The sequence below is a fragment of the Taudactylus pleione genome, unplaced genomic scaffold, assembly GCF_031769625.1.
Source record: "Taudactylus pleione unplaced genomic scaffold, aTauple2 ptg000199l, whole genome shotgun sequence".
NCBI classification, from domain to species: Eukaryota; Metazoa; Chordata; class Amphibia; order Anura; family Myobatrachidae; genus Taudactylus; species Taudactylus pleione.
Window position 1 is genome coordinate 2729061 of NW_028284601.1, and position 26605 is coordinate 2755665.

At 45.8% G+C, this 26605-nt stretch overlaps 1 protein-coding gene across 6 annotated transcripts in view; it reads right to left on the bottom strand.

The window, feature by feature from the left end:
• Window positions 1-6737: 6737 nt before the first annotated feature.
• The window catches only part of ACP7 (acid phosphatase 7, tartrate resistant (putative)), an 81289-nt gene continuing 61421 nt past the window's right edge, over window positions 6738-26605 (bottom strand). For all 6 annotated transcript variants that reach the window (XM_088477150.1, XM_088477151.1, XM_088477152.1 and 3 more), the window contains 11 exons: window positions 24644-24826; window positions 20514-20539; window positions 19558-19655; window positions 18574-18636; window positions 18380-18494; window positions 14932-15045; window positions 13780-13837; window positions 11896-11963; window positions 11628-11699; window positions 9483-9620; window positions 6738-9313 (listed from right to left, as the gene is read on the bottom strand). In XM_088477150.1, the coding sequence (XP_088333276.1) occupies window positions 9266-9313; window positions 9483-9620; window positions 11628-11699; window positions 11896-11963; window positions 13780-13837; window positions 14932-15045; window positions 18380-18494; window positions 18574-18636; window positions 19558-19655; window positions 20514-20539; window positions 24644-24826 (983 nt within the window). In that variant the 3' untranslated portion in view covers window positions 6738-9265. The remainder of the gene's footprint in view (window positions 9314-9482; window positions 9621-11627; window positions 11700-11895; window positions 11964-13779; window positions 13838-14931; window positions 15046-18379; window positions 18495-18573; window positions 18637-19557; window positions 19656-20513; window positions 20540-24643; window positions 24827-26605) is intronic.

The following is a 26605-nucleotide window of genomic DNA, read 5'->3' on the forward strand; positions in this document are numbered from 1 at the left end:
TATAGGGTATACCGGCAGCCGGTTTCCCGACTGTCATATCCCGGTAAGGGATGAAATGCCGGGTGTCTAGATGTAGACGCCTGACATTTCCCCGACACCGGGAGACCGGCGCCTGGCATCCCGATCGAAGGGATTAGGGTTAGGCACTTGGGAGGGAGGTTAGGGTTAGGCACCCCTAAGGAGGGTTAGGGGGTTAGGTTAGGTTAGTTAGTACTTACCTATCCATGATCGGGATTTCCAGAGCTGTCGGGCTTCTGCTGCCGGGAACTCTGCTGTTGTCGGCCAGGCGCTGCGAGGAATCGATTTCATACCGATTCCACATATAGTTGTGTAAAATGTTAATATTGTGTATAATTGTGTATAATGTTAACATTAAAATTTTGCATTTATAGTATCGTAAAAAGACAGATAAAATACAGTTCACATCAGTCCAAATGCCCATCATATACAGGCCCGTGTCCAGCAAGTGCATAACATCCCCATATCCAACCCACACATATGTCATTTATCAGGTTCTGATTTTCAAGACCACTGGAAAAAAAATAGCCTCTAGTCACTGTCAGGGGCGGATTGGCCATTACTTTTATCGGGAAGAATCCCGGTGGGGCGATTGGTGTGTGGGGCCACTTGTCAATTGTGGCCCCGCCCCCCCGAATTGCGTCATCCGGCTGTCACTCTGCTTTAGCATGACAGGCAGCCGGCTGAGTTCTGTTGCCCGCAGCCCGCCTCTTCTCGTGAGAAGGGGCTTCTTTTACTGTTGAGAAGGGAGCTGTCTCCTACTCTGCCAGCACCCGGAAAAGAGAGCAGCGGATCCGCGGCCAGCGGCAGCAGGTGGGGTAAGTAACGGGGCCGCTTAGGAAGCCAGCCCAATTGTCTCCTCTCCACTCTGACCCCTTTCCAGGCTGTGAAGTTAAACTTTAACTTCACAGCCTAAGGAGGGGGCAGAGTGGAGAGTTGATAATCGGGGATGGTTGCCTGAGGGACTCAGGCAGAACAGGGCTGGGGTAGCTGCCTGGGAGTCTCCTCCCCCCCTGTCCTGCCGTATGCTTCCATTGGATGCTGCCTGGCGGCCGTGGTGGTGGTGATTGTGTGGTGGTATTAGCTGGGCCGGACGCTACTGCTGCTGCAGAAGCTGCTCTCCGTAGTCGCGCCCTACGGCCAGTGATCTCCGCGGGGCTCCTCATCTTGCCGCACATCCGCAGCATGGCGCCCCGACCGCTGCACATCCAGGAACAAACGGCGCTGTTCAGCGAAAGGTACAACCGGGGGGAGAGGGCTCAGCTGCTGCAGAACCTCTTCCGGGGGAAGGGGGGGTGGCGGGGCTCAGCTGCTGCAGAACCTCGATGGGGGGACACAATCTTTTGGATTTCCCTGTGTCTGTCCCCTCAGTGTCTCTCTCCTGCCCCTGGGTCTCTCTCTCCTGCCCCTGGGTCTCCCCCTCCCGCCCCTCAGTCTCTCTCTCTCCTGGCCCTCAGTCTCTTTCTCTCTCTCCTGGCCCTCAGTCTCTCTCTCCTGCCCCTCAGCCTCTCTCTCTCCTGCCCCTCAGCCTCTCTCTCTCCTGCCCCTCAGCGTCTTATGCTCCTGCCCCTCAGCGTCTTATGCTCCTGCCCCTCAGCCTCTCTCTCTCCTGCCCCTCAGCGTCTTATGCTCCTGCCCCTCAGCGTCTTATGCTCCTGCCCCTCAGCATCTTATGCTCCTGCCCCTCGGCGTCTCTCTCTTTCCTGCCCCTCAGTGTCATACTCTCCAGCCCTTCAGCCTCTTTCTCTCCAGCCCATTAGCGTCTTTCTTTTACGAAAGGTATAACAGGGGAAGGGGGGGAGGCCTTGAGTCTCAGCTGCTGCAGAACCTCTTCCCAGCTTTGTATTGTCCTGTCCCATCTCAGACATTGTACATGGTGTATATAGAGGGGCCTCCTGTCATATATTGTATATAGTGAGGCATTATAGTGTGTGTCCTGTGTGATACATGGTAGAGGATGGTAGGACCGCTGGTACTATTAGAAGAAACAACTGGGGGACAGTAATCATCAGTAAGACAACAATTCTAATTAAATCATATTACTGATGCAAATGGTACCACATTAGCAAATATATTTTATTAATATAAATTTGTTTGATACGGGAAACCCACATTTATTATCTGGATAATGACATTGGTTTTATTGCAACACATACAGGCGACTTCCAGACCATGGGATCTCCCGCATGAATAGTAAATACCAACTCAAGACACTGCCTGTCCAGGGAGGATCAATTTGTTCAGAGGTTCTCTGTTGCAGAGAAATCATATAGGTAAGAAAATGCTCATTCACATGCTTGCTGTGCTTATTCACTGGAGAGAAGGACTGTGGACAAGCCCATCAGCTCCTGGAGCAGTGGGCATGCCCCCAGCATGACTGAAACAGAAGGAGTGGCTTGTGGGCATGGCTTTTCACATTAGGCCACACCCGTTTCCACGAGGCCACACCCACTTTTTTGGGCGCGCGCACATTGGGCCTCTTTGACACATTTTTCCAGGGCCACTTTCATTTCCCAATCCGCCCCTGGTCACTGTTCACACAGAGCCCTATTCAGAGATGGACGCTAATGGGATCGCAGCTGGGAAAATATGCAAATACTTCCAAAGCCTACCTGAGCATAAGGACGCTACGCTTGCAGACATTCTGGCAGCTCCCTCCGGGAGTGGGCAACCAGGTTGGCCAAGCAGGGAGGCATGGGGCTGCATACGGGGGTGTGGCCGAGCATATTACCTAGTAAGGGGGTGGAGCAGGGGGCGTGGCCAGGTAATTGCGTCATTTTGTCATGATCGCGCCCGGTTTGTCTAAAAATCACGCCTGGCGGGGGGGGGGGGGCGGAGGGTCAGTGGCCAGCTGGGAGGCTTGCCTACTGTTCGGGAGCGGCACATGATTTTCTGGAGGCTCCCAGCCGAGTCAGTAGAGCAGGTAAGTATGAAGGGTGCCCACTACTACCTTCTTACCTGCGTAAAGCGTCGATTGCCTGCGTGAATATCGGTAACATCGACGCACATCGAACAGCCATTTTGCCCTTGTAGAAGGTATGACTAGCTGCAGACTCGGCAGCTCTCCTGACACGCAGGGGGCTAATTTTTGCACGCCTATGTAACGGCGTTTAAACGGTCAGACATGCCTACGTTTTTCCTCTGTGCATCCGTAATCGCAGTGCGTTCTCTGCGCACACGCACAGTGGCAAACAATCGCTCAATCTGCGTGAAAATCTCGTCCATCTCTGGAGCAGGCCCACAGAAAGGTATGTTAGGTGATGAGGGCTGATTGGCTGCATCAGGATTAGATTAGTGGAGAGATTGTTATGTCACAGTGAAACTACACACAGACCAACCTCTACTGCCCTCTATGATGGGTATTGTATTTGTTCTTATCCTGCATGAATGCATTATTGCATTGTACTACTTATCTTATTCCTTATGCTGTAAGTAATACCAATTATAAGTATCAGTATCTGCCTCCATTCAGTCTGTATGGCCAGCTGCACAGTGCCACCTTTCTTGTAATGTGTTTGTTCTAATATACAGTCAGGTGCATAAATATTGGGACATTGACAGAATTTTCATATTTTGGCCTCTATTCACCACAATGGCTTTGAAATTAAACAAACAAGATGTGCTTTAACTGCAGACTTTCAGATTTAATTTGAGGGTAATTACATCCAAATCAGGTGAATGGTGTAGGAATTACAACGGTTTCTATATGTACCTCCCACTTTATAAGGGGCCAAAAGTAATGGGACAAACTAAACAATCCTAAAGCTAACTTTCACTTTTTAATACTTTGTTGCAAATCCTTTGCAGGCAATTACAGCCTGAAGTCTGGAACGCATAGACATCACCAGATGCTGGGTTTCATCCCTGGTGATGATCTGCCAGGCCTCTACTGCAAATGTCTTCAGTTCCTGCTTGTTCTTGGGGCATTTTCCCTTCAGTTTTGTCTTCATCAAGTGAAATGCATGCTCAATCGGATTCAGGTCAGGAAATTGACTTGGCCATTGCATAACATTACACTTTTTAGCCTTAAAAAACCCTTTGGTTGCTTTTGCAGTATGCTTCGGGTCATTGTCCATCTGCACTGTGAAGCAACGTCCAATGAGTTCTGAAGCATTTGACTGAATATGAGCATATAATATTGCCCGAAACACTTCAGAATTCATTCTGCTGCTTTTGTCAGCAGTCACATCATCAATAAATACAAGGGAACCAGTTCCATTGGCAGCCATACATGCCCACGCCATGACACTACCACCACCATGCTTCACTGATGAGGTGGTATGTTTTGGATAATGAGCAGTTCCTTTCCTTCTCCATACTCTTCTCTTCCCATCACTCTGGTACAAGTTGATCTTTGTCTCATCTGTCCATAGGATGTTGTTCCAGAACTGTAATGGCTTTTTTAGATGTTGTTTGGCAAACTCTAATCTGGTCTTCCTGCTTTTGTGGCTCACCAATGGTTTCCATCTTGTAGTGAACCCTCTATATTCACTCTTGTGAAGTTTTCTCTTGATTGTTGACTTTGACACATATACACCTACCTCCTGGAGAGTGTTCTTGATTTGGCCAACTGTTGGAAATAATTCTTCTGTCATCCACCACAGTTGTTTTCCGTGGTCTTCCGGGTCTTTTGGTGTTGCTGAGCTCTCCGGTGCGTTCTTTCTTTTTAAGAATGTTCCAAACAGTTGATTTGGCCACACCTAATGTTTTTGCTATCTCTTTGATGGGTTTGTTTTGATTTTTCAGCCTAATGATGGCTTGCTTCACTGATAGTGACAGCTCTTTGGATCTCATATTGAGAGTCGACAGCAACTGATTCCAAATGCAAATGTCACACCTAGAATCAACTCCAGACCTTTTACCTACTTAATTGACAATGAAATAATGAGGGAATAGCCCATACCTGTCCATGAAATAGCATTTGAGTTGATAGTCCCATTACTTTTGGCCCCTTAAAAAGTGGGAGGCACATATAGAAACCGTTGTAATTCCTACACCGTTCACCTGATCTCGATGTAATTACCCTCAAATTAAATCTGAAAGTCTGCAGTTAAAGCACATCTTGTTTGTTTCATTTCAAAGCCATTGTGGTGGTGAATAGAGGCCAAAATATGAAAATTCTGTCAATGTCCCAATATTTATGCACCTGACTGTAGATTGTTAGTATTGGAAATATGTTATTATGTCAAGTAGACAAACTACGTTAGGAGTACTAATATTGGGCCTGATTCAGCAAGGATCGCAACTGCGATTACGCACGCAATCAGCCAACTGTTGTGTTCTGCACATGCGTATGAATCGCAGTGCACGAACACTCCACTGTGATAGGGACTGCGATCGCAGTCACTATGCAGACCCATTGCAGAGTGATTGACAGGAAGCACCATTTGTGGGAGGTGACGGGGGGGGTCATCGAAACGCAGGCGTGCCAGTGCGTTTGAACTCCGTTGCAGGGACGTGCATAAATTATCCATTTCTATGCCGTACGCAGCTTGTGTACTCACAGTGTGCGACGAGGTTAGCAATTCCTGAGTAAGGTCAGAGCTTGTGCAAGTGTGCGTGAGGCTGCAATGGTACTCGATGTTACCGATGGTTTTGCAGTCTTGCTAAGTATTACCAATGTGTGTAAGGTAAGGTGGGCGTCCTTATGTAGTGGATTAGTGAGACTGCATGCGTAATGGCTATTGCAATCGCAGTTGCGATCTGCACTGAATCATGCCCATAGTATGCAATTAAATGATCAGCATGACTGCCGGTGATTTGACCGATCATTGGTCCATGGATACTGTACTTATATTTTGACAACTACTCAATACCACCTTCCTCTATCTGACTTTTGCAGGGCCTCAAGCTGCCACATGCTGCCATGCCAGGGTTGAGTGATCATGCCAGTCTCAAACTTCTGCCATAGATTCCCTTAATGTGTTTTACCATCCCCAAACTTGTGCTTGCAGAGAATGGTGACAAGCCACACAGCCGCATGGATCCGCCAAACAAACACAGCGCCATCTTCCTCCGAGGGGTTGTGTCTATCAAACAAGGAAACATTCTCAATGTCTGGATGATCATTGGGCCTGATTCAGACCCGGTCGCAAGCGCTGAGCGCTCGCAACCGGGTTGATGGTGGCCCAGAGCACATGCGCACGACGGAGCCGGCTCCGTCGTGCGCATGCGCGAGACCAGGATAGCGACGGGCAATCCGTCGCTCCGGGTCTCGTACCAAAGGGGGCGTGCTGTCGATGGTGGGCGGGCCGGGGGAGTGGCTGCCCAAACGGAGGCGTTCCCATGTGAACGCCTCCGTTTGGGGCCGATGTCAGTGGGAGAGATTTCGGCTCTGTTAGAGCCGAAATCTCTCTGGGGCTTGCAGCAACGAGACCCTACCACAAGGGTCTCGTCACAAGCCCGATGGTCGCGATGGTCAAGACCATCTTCCTGGACGCTCGCTATAGCTGTGGGTGGTCACCCACAGCTATGCGAGCGGCCAGGAGGCCGTTCTAAAAAAAAACTGGCCTGGCCCTGATTCAGAGCAAGCGCTCTGTCAGAGCGTCCAGCTCTTAATCAGGGCCATTGTTTGCACTTTATTTTTCAACAGAATAGAATTATCTGCCATTGACTCCAAAGGTACAGTGCCACCTAGTGGCCAATTTGTTACACAAAACAAAAACTATCAATGTTTTATCAAGCAACACATGCAGGTCAAAGCTCTTTTATACATGGAATACACATTTTATTCAAGAAAATGATTTACAAAACATACAGTGCCAATAAAACAAAAATTGGGGCTATTATGGTAAATAACCAAATCATCATGATATTAAATAGTAATTGGCATGTATACGATGGCAGTTTTATGTACATTTTAGGGGTGCATGTCAATTCAAATAAATAATCTGTTTAATTTTATATGTATGACGTTGTGAGAAAAATACCTTTATCTGTTAATAGTGAATTGCAGGAGTTGCAGCAAATCGCCATTTTGAAACAAGCTGAAAGACAATTCACTCGCCCTATCAGCTGGCACTCTCCTGACGGTAGCTGACATCCCCAAAAATAATCAACCTAATAATGTTAGTGTGCAGAGAAGATCCCCAACACTATTCCCAGAGGTTTAAAAAACATTAAAAACAAATTTCCCCCACAAAAATAAAAGCAAATTACATGTTAATAAAGTTTTTTTTTCAAAAAATCAATATTAAAACAAAAAAGTTCTGCAATTAAACTCCACCCCGTCTTTCCCAGACCACGTCACGCCTTGTATACGACACTCACTATTGCTGTGCGTACAGCATGAATATTTAGTAGCGCTATACACAAGAGAACGAGTTCGTTTTATGGTAAATATCTGAGCTTTGTGTAATTGGGTATAATCACGGATAAGCACATTTAATTTGAGATTGTAATTTTTCTTACGCTCACAAAATAAATAAAATATTTTATCTGATCGGTTACAACAAAAAAAAATGGTCTCCAATGAAATAACAATATAAAATCACTTACATGGACTAAACAAAAAAAAAGTAATTTCAATCAAATCATCCCAGGATATAAAACTGTCAATAAAGGGAGGAACCTTTGGTGCCATGGTAACTCATACCTCTTTTCCACCAAAAACCCGGGTCTGACCTGGGTTTTCAGTCAAGGTTCCGACCCAGACAGCACCATCGATCTGGATTATTCTCAGTTCAGCCCCGTTCACACTGAGCCTGGGTCTGCCCTGCTAAACTTGCAATGTCATAAAAAGTGGGAGGTGACTGCTCCACAGCCAACAATCAGCAAATTTTAGGCATGACCCAGGTTGGATAACCAGGGTTGCGCCGTTTACACTGCACCATTACCCAGGTCCACCCTGGGTCCAACCCTGGTAGCTACCTTGGTTAGATTGCCAGGTCATTTAACCCGGGTTATTTTTCAGGGACCCTTGTACACTGAGCTGTGACCCAAGTAGACCCAGCAATAACCCAGGTTTTTGTTCTGTGTAAAAGGAGTATAAGTAACATTTCTGCACCAATCAGGAGGTAGTCTATTATCTATTACATATCTGACAGTGTATGGCCATTAATCCCGTGATTAGCAGATATACATATTGCAGAAGATCAGAAGACGACACCAGTGCCAGAACGCAAAGGCCTAGGCTATCAGGAAACTTCGGTAAAGGAGCGCGCTAATAAGGCACAATTAATATGATATATATTAGGTTTCAAACACAGCGTTCAAATCTTTTTCCTATACATAAGGGTTCCACAATTTTAAAATAAAAAAATAAACAGCCATGTGAGCTGAAGTTTGCACAGGCCATAACATCCACTCCATAGTTCCTTTAAGGAATAAGGCAAAATAGAATATATTCCAGCATGCCCTGTGACTTTAGTTCACCAGGAATTTAAATAATGAGAAAATAGGTATTGTGAGATTTTGGGTGGACAAAAATGCTGTCTATACTGGGAAAACCAGGGCACTTGGGAACCCTTAGAATACCACATGGCCCATTTAGGATTTGGGCCCATCAAAGGACCTCCTGGTAGGTTAATTGGCCAGTCCAAGCCTTGCTGCCTTGGCCATTCACCCAAGTGCCATTGTCATTTGTGTCTCCAGGTATCAATGCTATAAGAATAGGGTTTTATGCAGGCTGTATCAGTAATGACAGTGGGCCTAGAGGAGGGATGGATCCACTATTAAATTAAGCCATAGTTGCATACTGCCTTCACAAATACTACTAATAGTGCTGCAGGTGGGACTTTACAATTTTATGGTGTATCCAGAAGTTTTCATTTGCTCTTTGGTTGCCATGGTAACATCCTAATTTTTTTTACTTCATTGGTAGCGTGGGGGTATTACCCAGATCACATACTTTTGGCATTAACCATGTTCTTTGAAGCAATAAATGAGATCTACAAGCAATGTATAGCGGTGGATTTCCCAATGGGGGGAGTGTCAGCTTTAATGGACGCTTCTCGCCAAGAATACAGATCACCGTTCAGGTTCTTTAAAGCAATAGCAAGACAAGTCTCCTGCAATGTCAGAGCCTCGTGTAGCCTGCAGCGCAGTCTGTCTGTGATTACTCCCCACAATAGCACTTATAGACATGTTTACCACAGCGAGTCAGATAACAGATAACATATGGAGGCCAGCAGCAGATTCATAGGCATCATGTGATCATTCCAGAGTAGTATAAATAAGGGAATAATTATTTCTCAGGGCATGTTATGGACGTGCTGCTATAGAAGATCCAAATATAGAATCTGTGTATTCACCGCTTGTCCTTAATCAGCCATATATCATCAACAATCTCACCATCCTAGGGACAACACAAAAGCAGATTATAAGTTATTTTGTGGGAGAAATATGATTTTTTTTTGCAGTATATTGGAATGTATACTTGTGATCTTAAATTGCCACTTGAGAGCTGCCTGGAATTTCCCATCCCAGGCCCTTAGCCTGCATACACCCCCCAGGCATACACTCACCTGATCATCTGAGACCTGCTGGATGTGGATGTGTGTCTTGTTCGCTATGTGAATACGTGTATAGCCATAATCTTCAATCCGTACTGCGCTCCAGATCTGGTGCAGTGGGAAGAAGGGGTCCAGCCTCTCGTTACAGCCCTGAAATAGGAAATCACATAAGCATAGCAGTCTTTTGCTGTGAGCTTCTAAGAGATTAACCTGAACCCACTCACATACGTCCATCACAGAGAGACATCTGCTGGACACCGAAAATGATAGGCTTATTCTAATTTTCTGACATACACCTATGTATTAATGGGGGAACAGACAGATATCTGTAGCTGCACTATTGTCCAGAAAAGAAGAACTTCAGCAACTTTAATTAATTACTCAGCCAAGAAGACCTTTAGGAACTGTAATTATTCTGCACAGAAGAACTCTAGGAACTGCAATTACTTGGCATAGAACTCTAGAATCTGTAATTACTCAGCATAGAACTCTAGGAGCTGTAGTTATCCAGCATAGAACTCTAGGAGCTGTAATTACTCAGCATAGAACTTTAGGAACTGTAATTATCCAGCATACAACTTTACTAGCTGTAGTTATCCAGCACAGAACCCTAGGATCTGTAATTACTCAGCATAGAACTCTAGGAGCTGTAATTACTCAGCATAGAACTTTAGGAACTGTAATTATCCAGCATAGAACCCTAGGAGCTGTAATTACTCAGCATAGAACTTTAGGAGCTGTAGTTACTCAACAGAGAAGCCTAGGGGCTGCAATAACGCAGCATAGAACTCAAGGATCTGTAATTACTCAGCAAAGCACTCTAGAGACTGTAATAATTGTCATAAAACCCTAGGAGCTGTAATTACTCAGCATAGAACTCTAGGAGCTGTGATTACTCAGCATAGAACCCTAGGAGCTGTAATTACTAAGCATAGAACCATAGGAGCTGTAATTACTCAGTATAGAACTATAGGAGCTGTAATTATCCAGGATAGAACCCTAAGATATGTATTTACTCAGCATAGAACGCTAGGAGCAGTAGTTACTCAACATAGAACCCTAGGAGCTGCAATAACGCAGCATAGAACTCAAGGATCTGTAATTACTCAGCAAAGCACTCCAGAAACTGTAATAATTGGCATAGAACTCTAGGAGCTGTAATTACTCAGCATAGAACGAACCCTAGAAGCTGTAATTACTCAGCATTGAACTATAGGAGCTGTAATTACTCAGCATAGAACCTAGGAGCTGTAATTACTCAGTATAGAACTATAGGAGCTGTAATTATCCAGCATAGAACCCTAGGATATGTATTTACTCAGTATAGAATGCTATAGTTACTCAACATAGAACCCTAGGAGCTGCAATAACGCAGCATAGAACCTCTTTAAGGTTCTGTAATTACTCAGCAAGCACTTTAGAAACTGTAATAATTGGCATAAAACCCTAGGAGCTATAATTACTCAGCACAGAACTCTAGTGGGCTGTAATTACTCAGCATAGAACCCTAGGAGCTGTAATTGCTCAGCATAGAACCCTAGGAGCTGTAATTACTCAGCATAGAACCCTAGGAGCTGTAATTGCTCAGCGTAGAACCCTAGGAGCTGTAATTACTCAGCGTAGAACCCTAGGAGCTGTAATTGCTCAGCATAGAACCCTAGGAGCTGTAATTGCTCAGCATAGAACCCTAGGAGCTGTAATTACTCAGCATAGAACCCTAGGAGCTGTAATTACTCAGCATAGAACCCTAGGAGCTGTAATTACTCAGCGTAGAACCCTAGGAGCTGTAATTACTCAGCATAGAACTATAGGAGCTGTAATTACTCAGCATAGAACTCTAGTGGGCTGTAATTACTCAGCATAGAACCCTAGGAGCTGTAATTACTCAGCATAGACCTCTAGGAGCTATAATTATCCAGCATAGAACTCTAGGAGCTGCAATTACTCAGCATAGTACTCGAGGGACTGTAACTATTTAGCATATACCTTTAGAAATTTAATTAATTGGCATATAACGCTAAGAAATGTACTTAATCAGCAAAGAACTCTAAGAACACACAGTACATTTATGTTCCTGTGATCTAGAAAGCGGCCTTGTCATTATATAACCCACACAGTGATAATGAGACAAGTAGCAACCCGCAAAGTTTCTCTCACCGCAGATCCTGTGGTTATGTGGACTGGAGCCTGGGGATTGGTATATGGAGCCTCAGCAGATCCATTATAAACCTGCAAGAAAGATCTAAGTGAGAATTCTCTACTCATCTGAAGAAACCACGGAATGCTCCTTACTGTCCGAGGGCTCCTCTACAAATTATAGATCATTAAACATTCCTCATGAAGCAGATACAGATCTTATGGTATTGCATTCTGATGACGAGCAGTAATATAATAGGATACTGTGTGGCGGTTTTGGAGGACTCACCGTACAGTTGTATACGGGCCACAGACGCTCATAGGAATGCTCATGTGCCCAGATCTCCAGGTCCACCCCTGAGAAAAGACGTGTGGAATAGGTTATATGTCCATTTCCTGCTCTAGCATAGATGATTGCTAGTATGTAATAGTTCCAAATGGCCAGTCTCAGCAGATCAGTTATACATCTTTTCCAGCAAAAACCCGGGTCCGATCTGAGTTTTCAGACGTGGGTCCAACCCAGGTCAGACACCATTTACACAGCACCATTGATCTGGGTTATTTTCACACTGAACCTGGGTCTGCCCTGCTAAACTTGTGAGGTCATAAAAAGTGGGAGGTGACTGATCCACAACCACCAATCAGCTCATTTTAGGCATGACCCAGGTCAGATAACCCGGGTTGCGCCGTTTACACTGCACCATTACCCAGGTCCATCCTGAGTCTGACTCTGGTAGCTACCTGGGTTGGATCGCCGGGTAACTTGACCCAAGTTATTTTTCAGGGACCCTTTACACTGAGCTGCGACCTAGGTAGACCCAGCAAAAACCCTGGTTTTTGCTCTGGTGTAAAAGGGGTATTAGTAACATGGAAATATGTTACGGTAACTGGTAAGGCATAATGTTATTGCTGACTAAGAGCTGGATTCCATTTGGCTTGATACCTACTGTGCGAGGAAAAGGGCTAGGAGACCCTGACTATTATGCCCGGAGCATAAAAGTCAGAGGCTACTTTTCCTTGCTCTGTAAATACACTGTGTTAACCCTTAGATTCTGGGATTAACGCCTGGAGCTGTGGGCTAACGCATTTGCAGTGGCTGCGATAAGGGCAGAAAGCCCTACTTACCACAGATTTCTGTTTGAGCCTCAGGATGGGGGAAACACAAGTCTGCGTTAAATGTAGTCTGAGGGCTAATCGTGAGCTGCAATTGAATAGCCCCAGGCACTGCTTCCAGGCTAATTAAAGCTTCAATGCTAATTGAATCTGGCCCCAAGTATAATTTATTTCCCCCCTGTAATTTTCCATTTAATTCTCCCATTGGCTCAGTGGGCTTATAAGCATTGCTCACTTTTACTAACCACAGCCTTATTCCAAGCAAGTTCTGACAAGTTCCTGAAGCCGGCATGCTTGGGAATATTAGTTATAGCTCAGTTGTATTGTACTAGGGGCATATTTTACAGAAAAAAAAACACATTACAAATGAATAATGACTTCCCTTATTCACTGGTGCATTATAATAGCATAACAAAATGCAGTATATGCACTATTTACATACACAGAGGACCTCATTCAGAGCCGCTCGCCAAGTGCGGCAGCCGCTTCTATGTTCAGAGCCGGCTTTCTGGCCGCTCGCTAGGCTGTGGGTGGCCACCCACAACTTTAGTGAGCGGCCAGGTTGATGGTCGCGATGGTCAAGACCATCGCGACCATCGGGGCTTGCGACGAGACCCTTGTGGTAGGGTCTCGTCTACCGCAAGCCCCAGTGAGCTTTCGGCTCTATTAGAGCCGGAAGCTCACCACTGACTTCACGAGTGATGTCAGTGGGGTCGCCCCCAAACGGCAGGCGTTCCGTCGGGAACGCCTCCGTTTGTGAAGCCACCCCCCCACCCCGCCTACAAAACGGTGCGAGCTGTCGATCACCATCGGCAGCCGCCCCTTTTGTAGTGAGCCTCGGAGTGAGAGAATTTCTCTCTCCCTCCGGGGCTTGCGCACACGCAGAGCGGCCGCTGCGCGTGCGCAGGGCCTCAACATCGACCCGCTTGCGAGTGCATAGGCGCTTCCGCGCGGGTCTGAATAAGACCCAGAGGTCCGAGGACTATTTCTCTCTCACTGTTATTTTCAGATTTTTCAAAGTATCTAGGTAAATCATCTATTTGCATACGTATAGACATACCATATTTAAAGAATAACTCCTCCAATGGATATTGTCCTCCAGGTAGCCCTGTCCGTGTCTGTAACAAGTCACCAATATAATTACACATCGAGTTGAGGCCACTTACGAGAGACACAATATGTCATTAAATCATCAAATCCTCTTCCCTCATGTGCTTCTCCTTACACTTTCTTCTACTCCTTACTCCCCATAAGGGCACCTAACACGTCTCTGCCAACTCCCTGCTGCTTATTGTGAGTGTTTTAATCACTATTGCAGCAATGTATACAACGTCTTTCACTGTACTGTAAGTTACTTGTTTTTTTTGTTCACTTATTAGTTTTATGTACTATGTAAGGCGCTGTGGAACACTTGTGGCGCCATATAAATAAAGGATAATAATAATAATAATATTTATGAACATTTCTTGAGTGCCAGTCATAGACAGGCTCACAGATCTCAGCATGTCATGGGAAGACAGATGGGGGAGAAGGAGGGAGAGGATTTTACATTAAACAGAGCAGATAGAGCTCATAGGGTCTCAGTACTTACTTCTGGCTAAAAGGGTCCCTGGAACGACACCCTACAGCCAGGATTGTTTGTGCAGTCTTGTCCGGAGTGACCTGTGGATGCTCTAGACGGGCATACTGCAGTCTGTGCAGCCCACCAGGTGTCTTCAGGACGACTGGTCAGCGCTGCGCTTACTGGAGCTGCTGGCCCCGCCCCTTCTTGCACGCCGTCATGTCCCTTCCCTGTTACAATCCTGGCCAAGGCTTTTACAGTAATAACCTTCTGTGGTCTTATTGTCTGTTGTGTCCTCTCTCATAACCCTTCCAACCCGGGAAATTATTTTTTTCGTTGCCCAATCATATCTTTCTCATTCATGTCATCTTCATTTTTGCTCAGCTTCACCAACCACCTCCCTTTTTTCACCTGCCTGCACATCTATATATATATATCTATATACAGTCCCAAAACTGCCGGCACTCAGCGTGCAACTGGCCCAGGTGCTAATGTCCTTTCGTCAGGACACACATTTGTGAGTGTATGTGAGTGTGTCCTGATGAAAGGGCGGATGCCCTGAAACGTAGACAATAAAGACACTGCTATGTGACATTTGTATGGAGCCTGTGGAGTGCTGTGTTCTTTTGGATATATATATGTTATTCTCACCGTGCTGTCACGTTTCACACAGTCATCACCATCGAAATTGGTGCAGTACATGGGGCGGTGTCCCATTGTGATGATCCAAGGACGGTCAGAACGACGAGCCTGGCTGGTGGCTTCCTGTAGGAGAGAAAAGTCTGAAGTCATGTATAATAGATGAAAGAGGATGTCCACCCTAACAATATTATATTACTGATCATTTCTAAACTATATATTTACATTTCTTGGAAGAACTGCTATCCAAAAATCAGTATGTGCCTAGATTTGTGGGTTTGGGGAACCACCTGAAAAAGTCTGTTCAACGTACAACATGTTAACAACGTAGAATCGCTCTGCTTTATTCTTATAAACTTTTCCATATTATACCTAATTACTGCTAGGTTTTGTTTCATTTATGTCTTAAATTATCCAAGAGAGTTAAGGAATATCTTCGGTAATCACCAACGCATTTTGACTCATTGGGAGAGTTTATCCAGGAGGCTCTTTCTTAGAATGTTGCGTGACACAAAATGCGTCTGTTATATAGATGAGGCTTTCACTGTTTCACCAAATAATATTAGAATAGTCTGTTCTTTGTGGAAAGATATTTTACCTTTGTGGGGACATTGGAGGTAATTAATTAGGGCTCTCATTTAGCTCACATAGCCTCCTTTATATCCAGGATCGTGCTATTCCACTATGATTAGAATGTTAGCTCTTATGAGCAAGGCCCTCTACCCTCATGTGCTTCTCTTTACTTTACTTTCATCTACTCCTTACTCCCCACTAGGGCACCTAACACTTGGTTGCTTATGCTCTGTTGCTAATTTGGGTGTTATGGTCGCTAATGTAGCAATATATTGTCGAAGCTGGATAATTGGCTGAGACAGAATCAGTTTAAAATTAGATTGGAACTACGCCATCTTGCGAATGGCGACAATACTCCATCTTAGAAATAGGTCACACAGTGCCATTTTGTCAAAACCACATAGTACACAAAACACAACGCAAAAATTGCTAATAAGTAGCACGGCCAGCTTTTTAACAATTTTCCCCAAACACATACCGACGGTGTCTGACATACATAAAAATGACATTCCAACACATTAAAATCACCACAGACTTAAATATGAACAGCACTGACAAGTAGCAAATTAGTGGTGTTTTCCCTGCATTCACATTAACACATACACGCGATGTTAAACAGTGCACAACGCAAAATAGCTAATTATTAGCACGTTCAGCTTTTTAAATAACGATCCCTACACAACCAATACCGACTTAGTCCCATACACTCAGAGATACCTTTCCAGCCTAGTGTTGCTCGCTAAGTACCCCACAGACCCCCAGACGCACAACGCTATTTAGTGTCGTTCTCCCTTGCATACATACACTTAAAGCAATAGTTCCGTAGCGCAAAAGGGTTATTATTATTCAATCCAGTCACAATGCCAGCATGTAAAGAAATGACTGTTTTCTGCAACTAAGGTTTAGTACATGATAAGCAAACCGTATTTGGTGTTGTACTGATCTACTCTGTCTCAACAGCTTTCCGGTTTCATCGGTGAGAAGATCGCAACATGCATTCTCAACTTATGGACTGTAGAGAGTTAAAACACTAAAATGTACTTTGTAATATTAACAGCTTAGATTTGCATGCGGCGGAAAAAGGAGACAAAAGGCTGTCGGAGGCTGATCTGTGTCCATTTGAATCAACCTGTTAAATATCCTGTAACAGATGCACGCATACTGGAAACCAATGGAACCATGCCACACTCTTCTATTGTGTTGCTTATCCCTGTAAGAGTATAAATGTGCGTACCGACTCCAATCTGTAGTCTTCATGCTGATGCTGTTGATGGCGGTTTCTTATGGATGCCGGTAACTGGTCCCAGTGCGCGTGTGTATGTATAACTGTACCTTGGGTCTGTATAATTTCTTTGCGCTAAATTGTCTTTAGATCACAGCGTGTAACCTACTGTTTTCATGTTGAATATTACACTTTGTGCGTTGGAAACACATTTCAATGTCTGAAGGTTTTTATTTTACTGTATGACTGCGTACGCAAATAGCGTCAACTTAGAAGGTATAGGCAGGAGCGTATAAAGGTTTAGAAGGTATAGACAGGATTGTTCAGAGGTTTAAAGTTAGTATCGTTAATATATTATCCATGTCCTGGTCCTGTATTGTATTGTACTGTAAGTCGCTTGTATACAACTTGTTTATGTACTTTGTAAGGCGCCGCGGAACACTTGTGGCACCATATAAATAAATGATAATAATAATATGATTAGTGGTACATTATGGTTCATTTCTTTTCATATAATGTATTTTTTGATCACCCTAAGGGGCTGATTTTGAGTCTTACAGATTTTTGATCACATACACAAACAAGGAATACCTGCATACAGCACATGCGCAGATTACGTCACATGCGCAGATTACGTCCTATTACTAGGGATGTGCAGGCTCGGATAGGTTCGAGTTTGCACGTTGAGTTCGGATTTTTCCCTCCAAAAAAACGGAACTCAGAAAGAGGCTAAACGTCATCTTACATGGACGAACATCATCATTCCTGGACTTTTGTCCAGGAATGATGATGTTCGTCCATGTAAGATTACGTTTAGCCTCTTTCTGAGTTCCGTTTTTTTGGAGGGAAAAATCCGAACTCAACGTGCAAACTCGAACCTATCCGAGCCTGCACATCCCTACCTATTACGAGTCGGAAGCAAACAGGCCAGATCTAGATTTCTGTGAAATAGGGATTTTGGGACGTGTGGTATCAAAGCGACACCCCTATTAGTTGATCAGATACTCGCACTAGCATAAGGCAGTAAGTGAGGCTTCCGCGGCTGCCGCCACCTACAGCTACTTCGCTACTATACAATTGTACTGTAGCGTTTACATATCTGTGATTAATATTCATTGTACTAGTATACGGACACCTCATTCTGCCCCCCCTGTCCGCCCCCGACTCCAACTCTGACTGCCCCTCGTCCTACCCTCTTCAACCCCCACCCCCGATGTGCTATGTCCTGTCCGACACCCGCCCTCCCCCCTACTCTGCCCCGCAAGACCCTCCTTCCGTTCCGCCCCCAGCTTGCAGTCCTGTCTCCCTTACAGTGGAGCCAGCGCACATTCAGGATATGGGACAGACCTAATGAAATTATACAGATGTCAATCTCTTTCATTGGTTGAATCCTGCCATATTATTATATAGCGCTGGTTCATTTTAGATTCTACTATTTTGTTCGTGTTTAGGAAGCGTCGATTTTTCTATATGACAGGATGATTAATTAATATAGAAAGATTTTTTTATGTCTCCTTCCTTTTTAGAGATTTTATTCAAGGCTTGGATATTTTTTTTCTTTTCTACAGTACAATCAACCTTTCAGTATCCTAAACAGACCATTTATTAAGGATAACCCTTATGCTGAACACAGTTTTATATAATCAGACTTGGAGGCCATCTCACCTGAAGGTCTTTCTGCAACCATGCATACTGCTGCCCCACCAGCTCTCGGCCATATTTCAGGTAGAAATACACCTCCGTGGAGAATGATATGATATGAGCAGGTCCTAGATCCCAGCTGCAGAAATATGGGCATATTAATGGCACCTACCTCAAATGGGTAATTTTATAGGGTACCAACATATACATCCACTCACCTGTACCACAGACCCTCTGTATTTCCCGGCATGGTAAAACGGTTACGGTAATTGGAGAAGTTACTAAAAAATAAGAGAGGAGGGGAAAAAGGTAATAACTGTAATGACGGTGGGCCTGATTCAGAGAGGGACGCTCTGAAAGAGCGCTCGCTCTGAATCAAGGCGTTTTTTTATTTTTTTTGTGCAGCCTCCTGGACGCTCGCTTAGCTGTGGGTGACCACCCACAGCTATTGCGAGCGGCCAGGATGATGGTTGCGATGGTCAAGACCATCGGGGCTTGCGACGAGACCCTTGTGGTAGGGTCTCGTGGCCGCAAGCCCCAGAGAGCTTCCGGCTCTAATAGAGCCGGAAGCTCTCCCACTGACATCACTGGTGATCTCAGTGGGGCCACCCACAAACGGCAGGCGTTTGCTTGGGAACGCCTCCGTTTGTGAAGCCACCCCCCCGCCACGCCTACAAAACGGGGCAAGCTGTCGATCAACATCGACAGCCGCCCCTTTGGTAGTGAGCCACGGAGTGAGAGAATTCCTCTCTCGCTCCGGGGCTTGCGCACGCGCGGTTTGGCCGCTGCGCATGCGCAGAGCCCTCCATCAACCCGCTTGCGAGCGCTCAAGCAATTGCGAGCGGGTCTGAATCAGGCCCTGAGTACCCGATACCATTATATCTGTGACTTGTATGCAGAACTTAATTGCAATGACAAGTGCCAAGTTATCCACCATGCAAGTTCCTCAAAACAATGACATTATATAATTACAGTCTGAGTTGTGCGCATACATGAGGACTGCAGGATAATGTGATCAGGTTTGATATGGAAATTATGAACAGCCACTTCACCTTTTATTGGGACACTTAAACACTGTACCGCACGTTATACATTAGAGGTGCCGGGATTATACCGATTCAGTTTGTGGTGTCCATAACATTGTTCAGCAAATGTTGAACAATTTACATTACAGGAGTAATTATCCAAGTACTAATACTCACTATGCCTCTTCATGGTTCCCAGGACATGTCATGTAGGGAATATAAGCCGCCACCGACTCAATCTGGCGCATAAACTCGTCGCCCACTCGAGCATCATCCTGTAAGAAGCAGCTATTGATGAGAGTGGCCGTATTTTCCATACTGTTCTACTAGTCTACCTGTGCCTGAGGCGTGAGGCTCTTTGTGGCTCCTAGTGAATCAAGATAATAATAATCGCTTCAGCCCACGGTGAGATCACGGGAAAGAGGTACCAGAAATGCCCTATAAATTTTAAAAAAGTTCCATCTAGGTCAGGGGTGGGAACCTTTTTTCTGCAGAGGGCCATTTTGATATATATAACATTATTCGCGGGCCGGTGCAGGCCACGCCCCTTCCGTGTGATGTCACACAAGGGGGAGATAACACAATCGCCGGTGATTACAGCAATGCCCAGAGCATCCTGAGGATGCTCCGGGGAGCTGTAAGAGCAGCAGTGTGACCGTCTGAAGCGTCCTCAGGACAGATTCTGGCTGTAGGGTGCCATTCTAGGCACCTGCTAGCCAGATGAGGCGAGCAGAAAAAAGCTCTGAGGGCCGGACCAAATGATTCCGGGGCCTTATATGGCCCCCAGGCCTGAGGTTCCCCATCCCTGATCTAGGTGATTAGAAAAGAGATGATGGCAGCACTTGGTGCTTGGCTTATGCTCACCCCTCCAATACTAACTAAACCCAATGTAATGCTTTCAGGTAAGTGTGTGCACCGTGCCTCTGTGCCATGCTCACTGGGAGTTGTGCTCAGCATAAAGTAACTACATAATACGTCCTAAAGAGATTATTCATCACTAATGTTCATATCCATTCAAGATGTGTCTCACCATGCAATGAATGCATCTGAACACAACCCCATACCACGGTACGCAGCAATTGTGTACTTCAGTTACTGACTGGAGGCGTTAGGAAAACGTAAAGATTCTTTACCTTGTCCATATCATATGCAAAATCTCCTGCAAGAGATAGAGTGAGACCCATGTAAGTGTCTGCATTGTGTCCACGCTGTACATCACTCTCAGGCTTCAATCACACAACTAATTACATTACACGCTTCACTACATTAACCTTCTCCATTCATGACATACTGCAGTCTAGGCACGTAGTGCGCTGCTCCTACTAGTGCTGTACACTGCATTCTCCACCAAATGTACACTAATGGCCTCAGATAAATGTACACTATGGCCTTCACTAAAGGTACACTACAGGTCTCCACCCACTAGGGGTACACAACAGGCCTTCACTAAAGGTACACTGCAGGTCTCCACCCACTAGTGGTACACAACAGGTCTGCACCCACTAGGGGTACACAACAGGCCTCCACTAGGAGTACACAACAGGCCTCAGCTAGGGGTACACAACAGACCTCAACTAGGGGTATACTACAGGCCTTCATTAAAGGTACACTACAGGTCTCCACCCACTAGGGATACACAACAGGCCTCCACTAGGGGTACACAACAGGCCTCAGCTAGGGGTACACAATAGGCCTCCACCCACTAGGGGTACACAACAGACCTCAACTATTGGTATACTACAGGCCTTCACTAGAGGTACACTACAGGTCTCCACCCACTAGGGGTACAAACTCAACTAGGGGTATACCACTAGTGGTACACAACAGGTCTGCACCCACTAGGGGTACACAACAGGCCTCCACTAGGAGTACACAACAGGCCTCAGCTAGGGGTACACAACAGACCTCAACTAGGGGTATACTACAGGCCTTCACTAAAGGTACACTACAGGTCTCCACCCACTAGGGATACACAACAGGCCTCCACTAGGGGTACACAACAGGCCTCAGCTAGGGGTACACAATAGGCCTCCACCCACTAGGGGTACACAACAGACCTCAACTATTGGTATACTACAGGCCTTCACTAGAGGTACACTACAGGTCTCCACCCACTAGGGGTACAAAACAGACCTCAACTAGGGGTATACCACTAGTGGTACACAACAGGCCTCAACTAGGGGTATACTACAGGCCTTCTCTAGTGATATACTACAGGTCTCCACTAGGGATACACAACAGACCTCAACTAGGGGTATACTACAGGCCTCCAATAGGGGTACACTACAGGACTCCACCCACTAGGGGTACACAACAGGCCTCAACTAGGGGTACACAACAGGCCTCAACTGTCCCGCTGAATGCGGGACAGTTGGGAGGTATGCAGGGTGTCTGATTATTATTTTAGCTTCTCATTACGGACTTGTTTCCTGGCCATCCCTGTCTGTCTGTCACCATTACCTTTAGCCTGTATCTGGATTTTGTTCATCCTGACTCCTGCCCTGTCCCCAACTTTACAATGAGGCCTGAAAATGTCTCTGAGTGACCCAAAGTGGCACAGGTCATGTATTTATGCTGTATGCAGCCCTCGCCGGGGCCTCACCCCTTTGGGCAAAGAACTATACTATATTCTTTTAAAAATATACAGTATATACATATTTATTGAAGCAAGACAATAAAACATCCCTGTAACCCTATAACACAACAAAATACATCAAGGGGCAGTAAGACAAGTGTGTACCCAGACAATGATATATATCCACCCCCAAATATAGAAACAATGAGAACAGGTCAGGGTACAAGCCTGAGAGGCTAAATCAAAATATAGGGGTCTATTTACTAAGCCTTGGATGGTGATAAAGTCGACGGTGATAAGGTGTCAGTCAACCAGCTCCTGTCATTTTTCAAACACAGCCTGTGACATGGCAGTTAGGAGCTGATTGGCTGGTACCTTATCTCCATTCACTTTACCTCCATCTAAGGCTTAGTAAATAGACCCCATAGGGAGCAGGGAGTGAGCAATCCCTAAACTATATTACGTTACATAATGCTGATGCTCAATGTCTTCAGTTAGCCCAGCCTGGTCTCTTCCGCCTGTGTAAGTCTGCTAAGTGTTTAGCAGGATCTTATGACCATAGATCAGTAAGCTGTCTGGTTTCCTTATCCTCAGAACCTTTGTGAAATAACACAGCCCTGCCAGTCAGCTCTTGGTAGGATGGGTTGTCAGGTTGTGATGTTGCAGCATCCCTTGATGAGTTAATTACACTGGGCAATAATACTGATGTCTAGCTAATGGAAAGCCAATGCAACAGACGCAGATGATGCATCACCCCCCAGTCAAAGTTAGACGTAAGGGCAAAAAATGAGCATGTTGCACCTTGGTAAAACCATGTTGCACTGCAGGAGGGGCAGATATGAAATGTGCAGAGAGTTAGGGGTATATTTATATTTACTAAGGTGCAGGTTTTTAGAAGTGCAGATGTTGTCCATAGTAACCAATCAGATTCTACTTAATATTTAACTAGCACCTTCTAGAAGATAATAGCTAGATTCTATGGGCAACATCTCCACTTCTTAAAACTCTCACTTTAGTAAATGTACCCCTTAATAGTTGAGATAGGGCTTGTCCTAGGTTAGGGCTTGATTGAGAGGTGAACACAATACTGATGTTTACGCAGTTGAGCGATTATCTGTGATCTGCGCATGTGTCTGAGTCTTACTGAGCAAGTGTCAACTTCCATTACCGTCAGAGGTCGCAGCAAGTACTTGCCCGCAGTGTGATTGACAGTCAGGGAGCATTGGGGGGAGGTATTGGGAGTTTTGGTTCAAACGCAGACGTGTCCCGACCATACAGAAAAAAAATGGCTCTGGCATCTCAGTTCAGGCAACCATTTTGCCCGACTATAGGGTTATACAGATTATCGGCTGATCTATGATCAATGCTGCATCCTTGTAGGCAGCCGCTGAGATTTGCGAAGCTGCAGGTGGGCATCTCAATACAAATGCCTGCGGCTGTGACATTTGCATCTTTTTGCACAGCCGATGCGTACAAATTTGCAGCAGGGGCGCCAATAGCTGAAGCAGACCCTTAGTTCTAAATTGCATTTTAAAATCAAAGCTGCCCAGTATTTGGTCACTACGTGTAAAATAATAAGTGCATTTGCCCCCTTTGCACGGCAACGTGGTTTGTTCCAGGTGCAAATTGCTGCTGTTTTTGCTCCTATTCCTAACTCTGAATAAGGCGCAAAGTCCTTCTCTTTCAAACTTGCTCCTCGGCCCATTGGATTACACAAAATATTGTCCCGCAGCAACATTTCTCTTGCCAGCTCAAGCTACCCCCTTACTTACATATTCCTAATATTTTCCATGTCTCTCTTCTCCAAGCAACAGCAATTTTCTAAGATCAAGTCAATTTTGGACTCATATCAAAGGAAAATGATCTTAAAGTGAGCTTTTGGCTCAGAGCTTCAGATGTACATATCTCATGGTAAGGAAAAAAGGAGAAAGTTTAATTTATGTTTTCCAATAATGCCTGGTATAAGATGCCCAGAAGCCATTGGTAAGAAGGGAGGGGGTACAGTAATATTACGCTAATAGATAGCAGGTAAACCTTTCTGGATGCCCCAATGGCAGCTCTGGGCATCACACTGTCGGGCAGATGTACTAAACCATGGAGAGAGATAAAGTACCAACCAATCAGCTCCTGTCATTTTTCGAACACAGCCTGTAACGTGGCAATTAGGAGCCGATTGGCTGGTACTTTATTTCTCTCCACTTTATCGCTCTCCAAGGCCTGAGCACATCTCCTCCTATTCCTGAGCAAAAGGTATTATTGTGCTTCTATAAACTGATACAGACTTGGCTTGTTTTATGTTGTATTACTATTTTGACTTCTTTTTACTGACTGGGCTTGTTCCTAGCCATCCTTGTCTGCTGGAGACCATAGACCTTTGGCACTTACTTATGACCCCTAACCTCTAATGTTCATCCTGACCTGTTCTGAGTCATTATGTCTCATTCTTTGACACCTGACCGTTCCTCCTCAGCTGTTCCTGGTATGGGGCATCTCTGGGCCAAACCTGTGGGTGTCCCACAGCAAGGATCATTACTTCCCTGATGAAGGCTGGATCCTCACTCCAGATGAACCAATGCCAACCTCTAGCAGCAAAGTGGCCCCACAACCATCATTCATGACCTCATTCTCCTCAGCACACTAAGCTTCCTCTCTAATCCAAGCATTACACAATAACATACCAGTACCTACCGACATGCAGTACTGCGTCATACATGTTCATCTGTGTCTCCTTTTGAAGCCGCGACAACGACTGGGCATTCTCATTTCCCATGTCCCCAAACACCACCAGGCGCGGGCCCCAAGACGGGTCACTTTTCAGTGCTTGGAAATAGAACTGGGGGCTCCAGCCAAGGGAACTGCCGCAGTGATAAACTGAGAGACATGGAAGATGAGCATGAGACGGGGAGGAGAGAGGAGAAGATACAGGAGAAGTGATAAGGAAAATGTCACAGAGATCATAAAGACACATTAGATAGAGCCGTGTACATGACGGTGCCCTTCAGGGATTTTATGTACCCCAGGTCGCCACTTTGGGGGGACATGGCATCACAGGCATTAGCTGCTGGACCTCCAGCCAGAAGACTGTTCATAATCAAAGGGGTTTTCAAATGCACTAGGGGATGTAGTCAAGATGCCGCCGGTCGAAAATGCCGGCCACCAGATTCCCGACACAAAGCCCGGCATGGGACTAAAGATAGGCCGCCTATTATTAGCCCCACGCCGAAAACCTCAACACCCGGCAAACCAAATGTAGGTTAGCCGGGCGTCGCGTCCTGTTAGCCGCGTGGACGGAGGGTTAGGTTTAGGCAACCCTGGGTGGACTTAGGGTTAGGCACCCCCCCAGGAGGGTTAGGTTTAGGCTAGGGTAAGGGGGAGTTAGGGTTAGACACCACCGAGGGGAGGTTGCGGTTAGGTCCCCCCCATGAGGGTTAGGTTTAGGGTGCGGGGAGGGGGGGTTAGGGTTAGGCACCACCGGGGGGGACTTAGGGTTAGGCACCACCCTCAGAGTCTTAGGGTTAGGCACCCCCAAGGGAGAGTTGGGTTTAGGGGGGGAGCGGGGAGGGTTAAATATACTTACCAGCCGGCATCGGGATTATGATCTGTCGGGGGTGCAGGGTCGGGATTTGAGCCGTCATTATTTTATACCAACTCTGCCCTAGGACAGTGCTGCACATGATCTTAGAATAGTGGTGCTTTAGGACCACGCCACCTGACCTACATCTGGCCAACAACTAATATGCAACATGACATCCACCAATTATGACAAAGACACCTACTGCAAGGTTCAAACTTTGGCAACTTAGGGCGTGATTCAGCTTTCGGAATAGAGTAAGATATAGCAAGTAACTGATCATCTTGGTGAAACCATTCTGCACTGCAGGTGGGGCAGATGTAAAATGTGCAGAGAGATTAGATTTGGGAGGGAGGTGTCCACACTGAAATCTAAATTGCAGTGTAAAAATAAAGCTGTGCATTATTTGTGGGCTACATGCAAAACCAGCCAGTATTTACCCTACATGCAAAATAAAATGTATGTATTTGCACCCCTTGCATTGCAACATGGTTTGTCCTGGATCACAGTTACTTGCTATATCTTACTCTATTCCCAAAGCTGAATCAGGCCTTTAAGGTGCATACACACAAGACAATATCTTTGAATGATATGAATGATAACAATATCGTTCAATGATATATCGTTCATATCGCTCCGTTCAGTGGCGCAACTTCATCCCAGGTGCCCGGAGGCAAGATAAATGTTGGTGCCCCCCCCAAATTACAATGTACCACCCCCCCAGCACCTATGCCAGCCCCAGCTGCCGCCCCTCTATGCAGTTCCCCCAGTAGTGGTCCCCTTGTGCAGTGCCCTCTGTAGAGGTCCCCCTATGCAGTGCTGCCTATGTAGTGCCCCCCAGTAATGGTCCCCCTATGCAGTACCTCAAGTTGTTGTCCCCTTTGCAGTGCCCCAGTAGTAAGGGCCCCTGTAGTGGCCCCAGTAGAAAGCCCCCAGTAGTTAACTCCCTGTAGTGCCCAGCAGTAGTAAGCCTCCAGTAATGCCCCCTGTAGTAAGCCCCCAGTAATGCCACCTGTAGTAAGCCCCCTGTAGAAAGCCCCCAGTAATGCCTCCTGTAGTAAGCCCCCAGTAATGCCTGT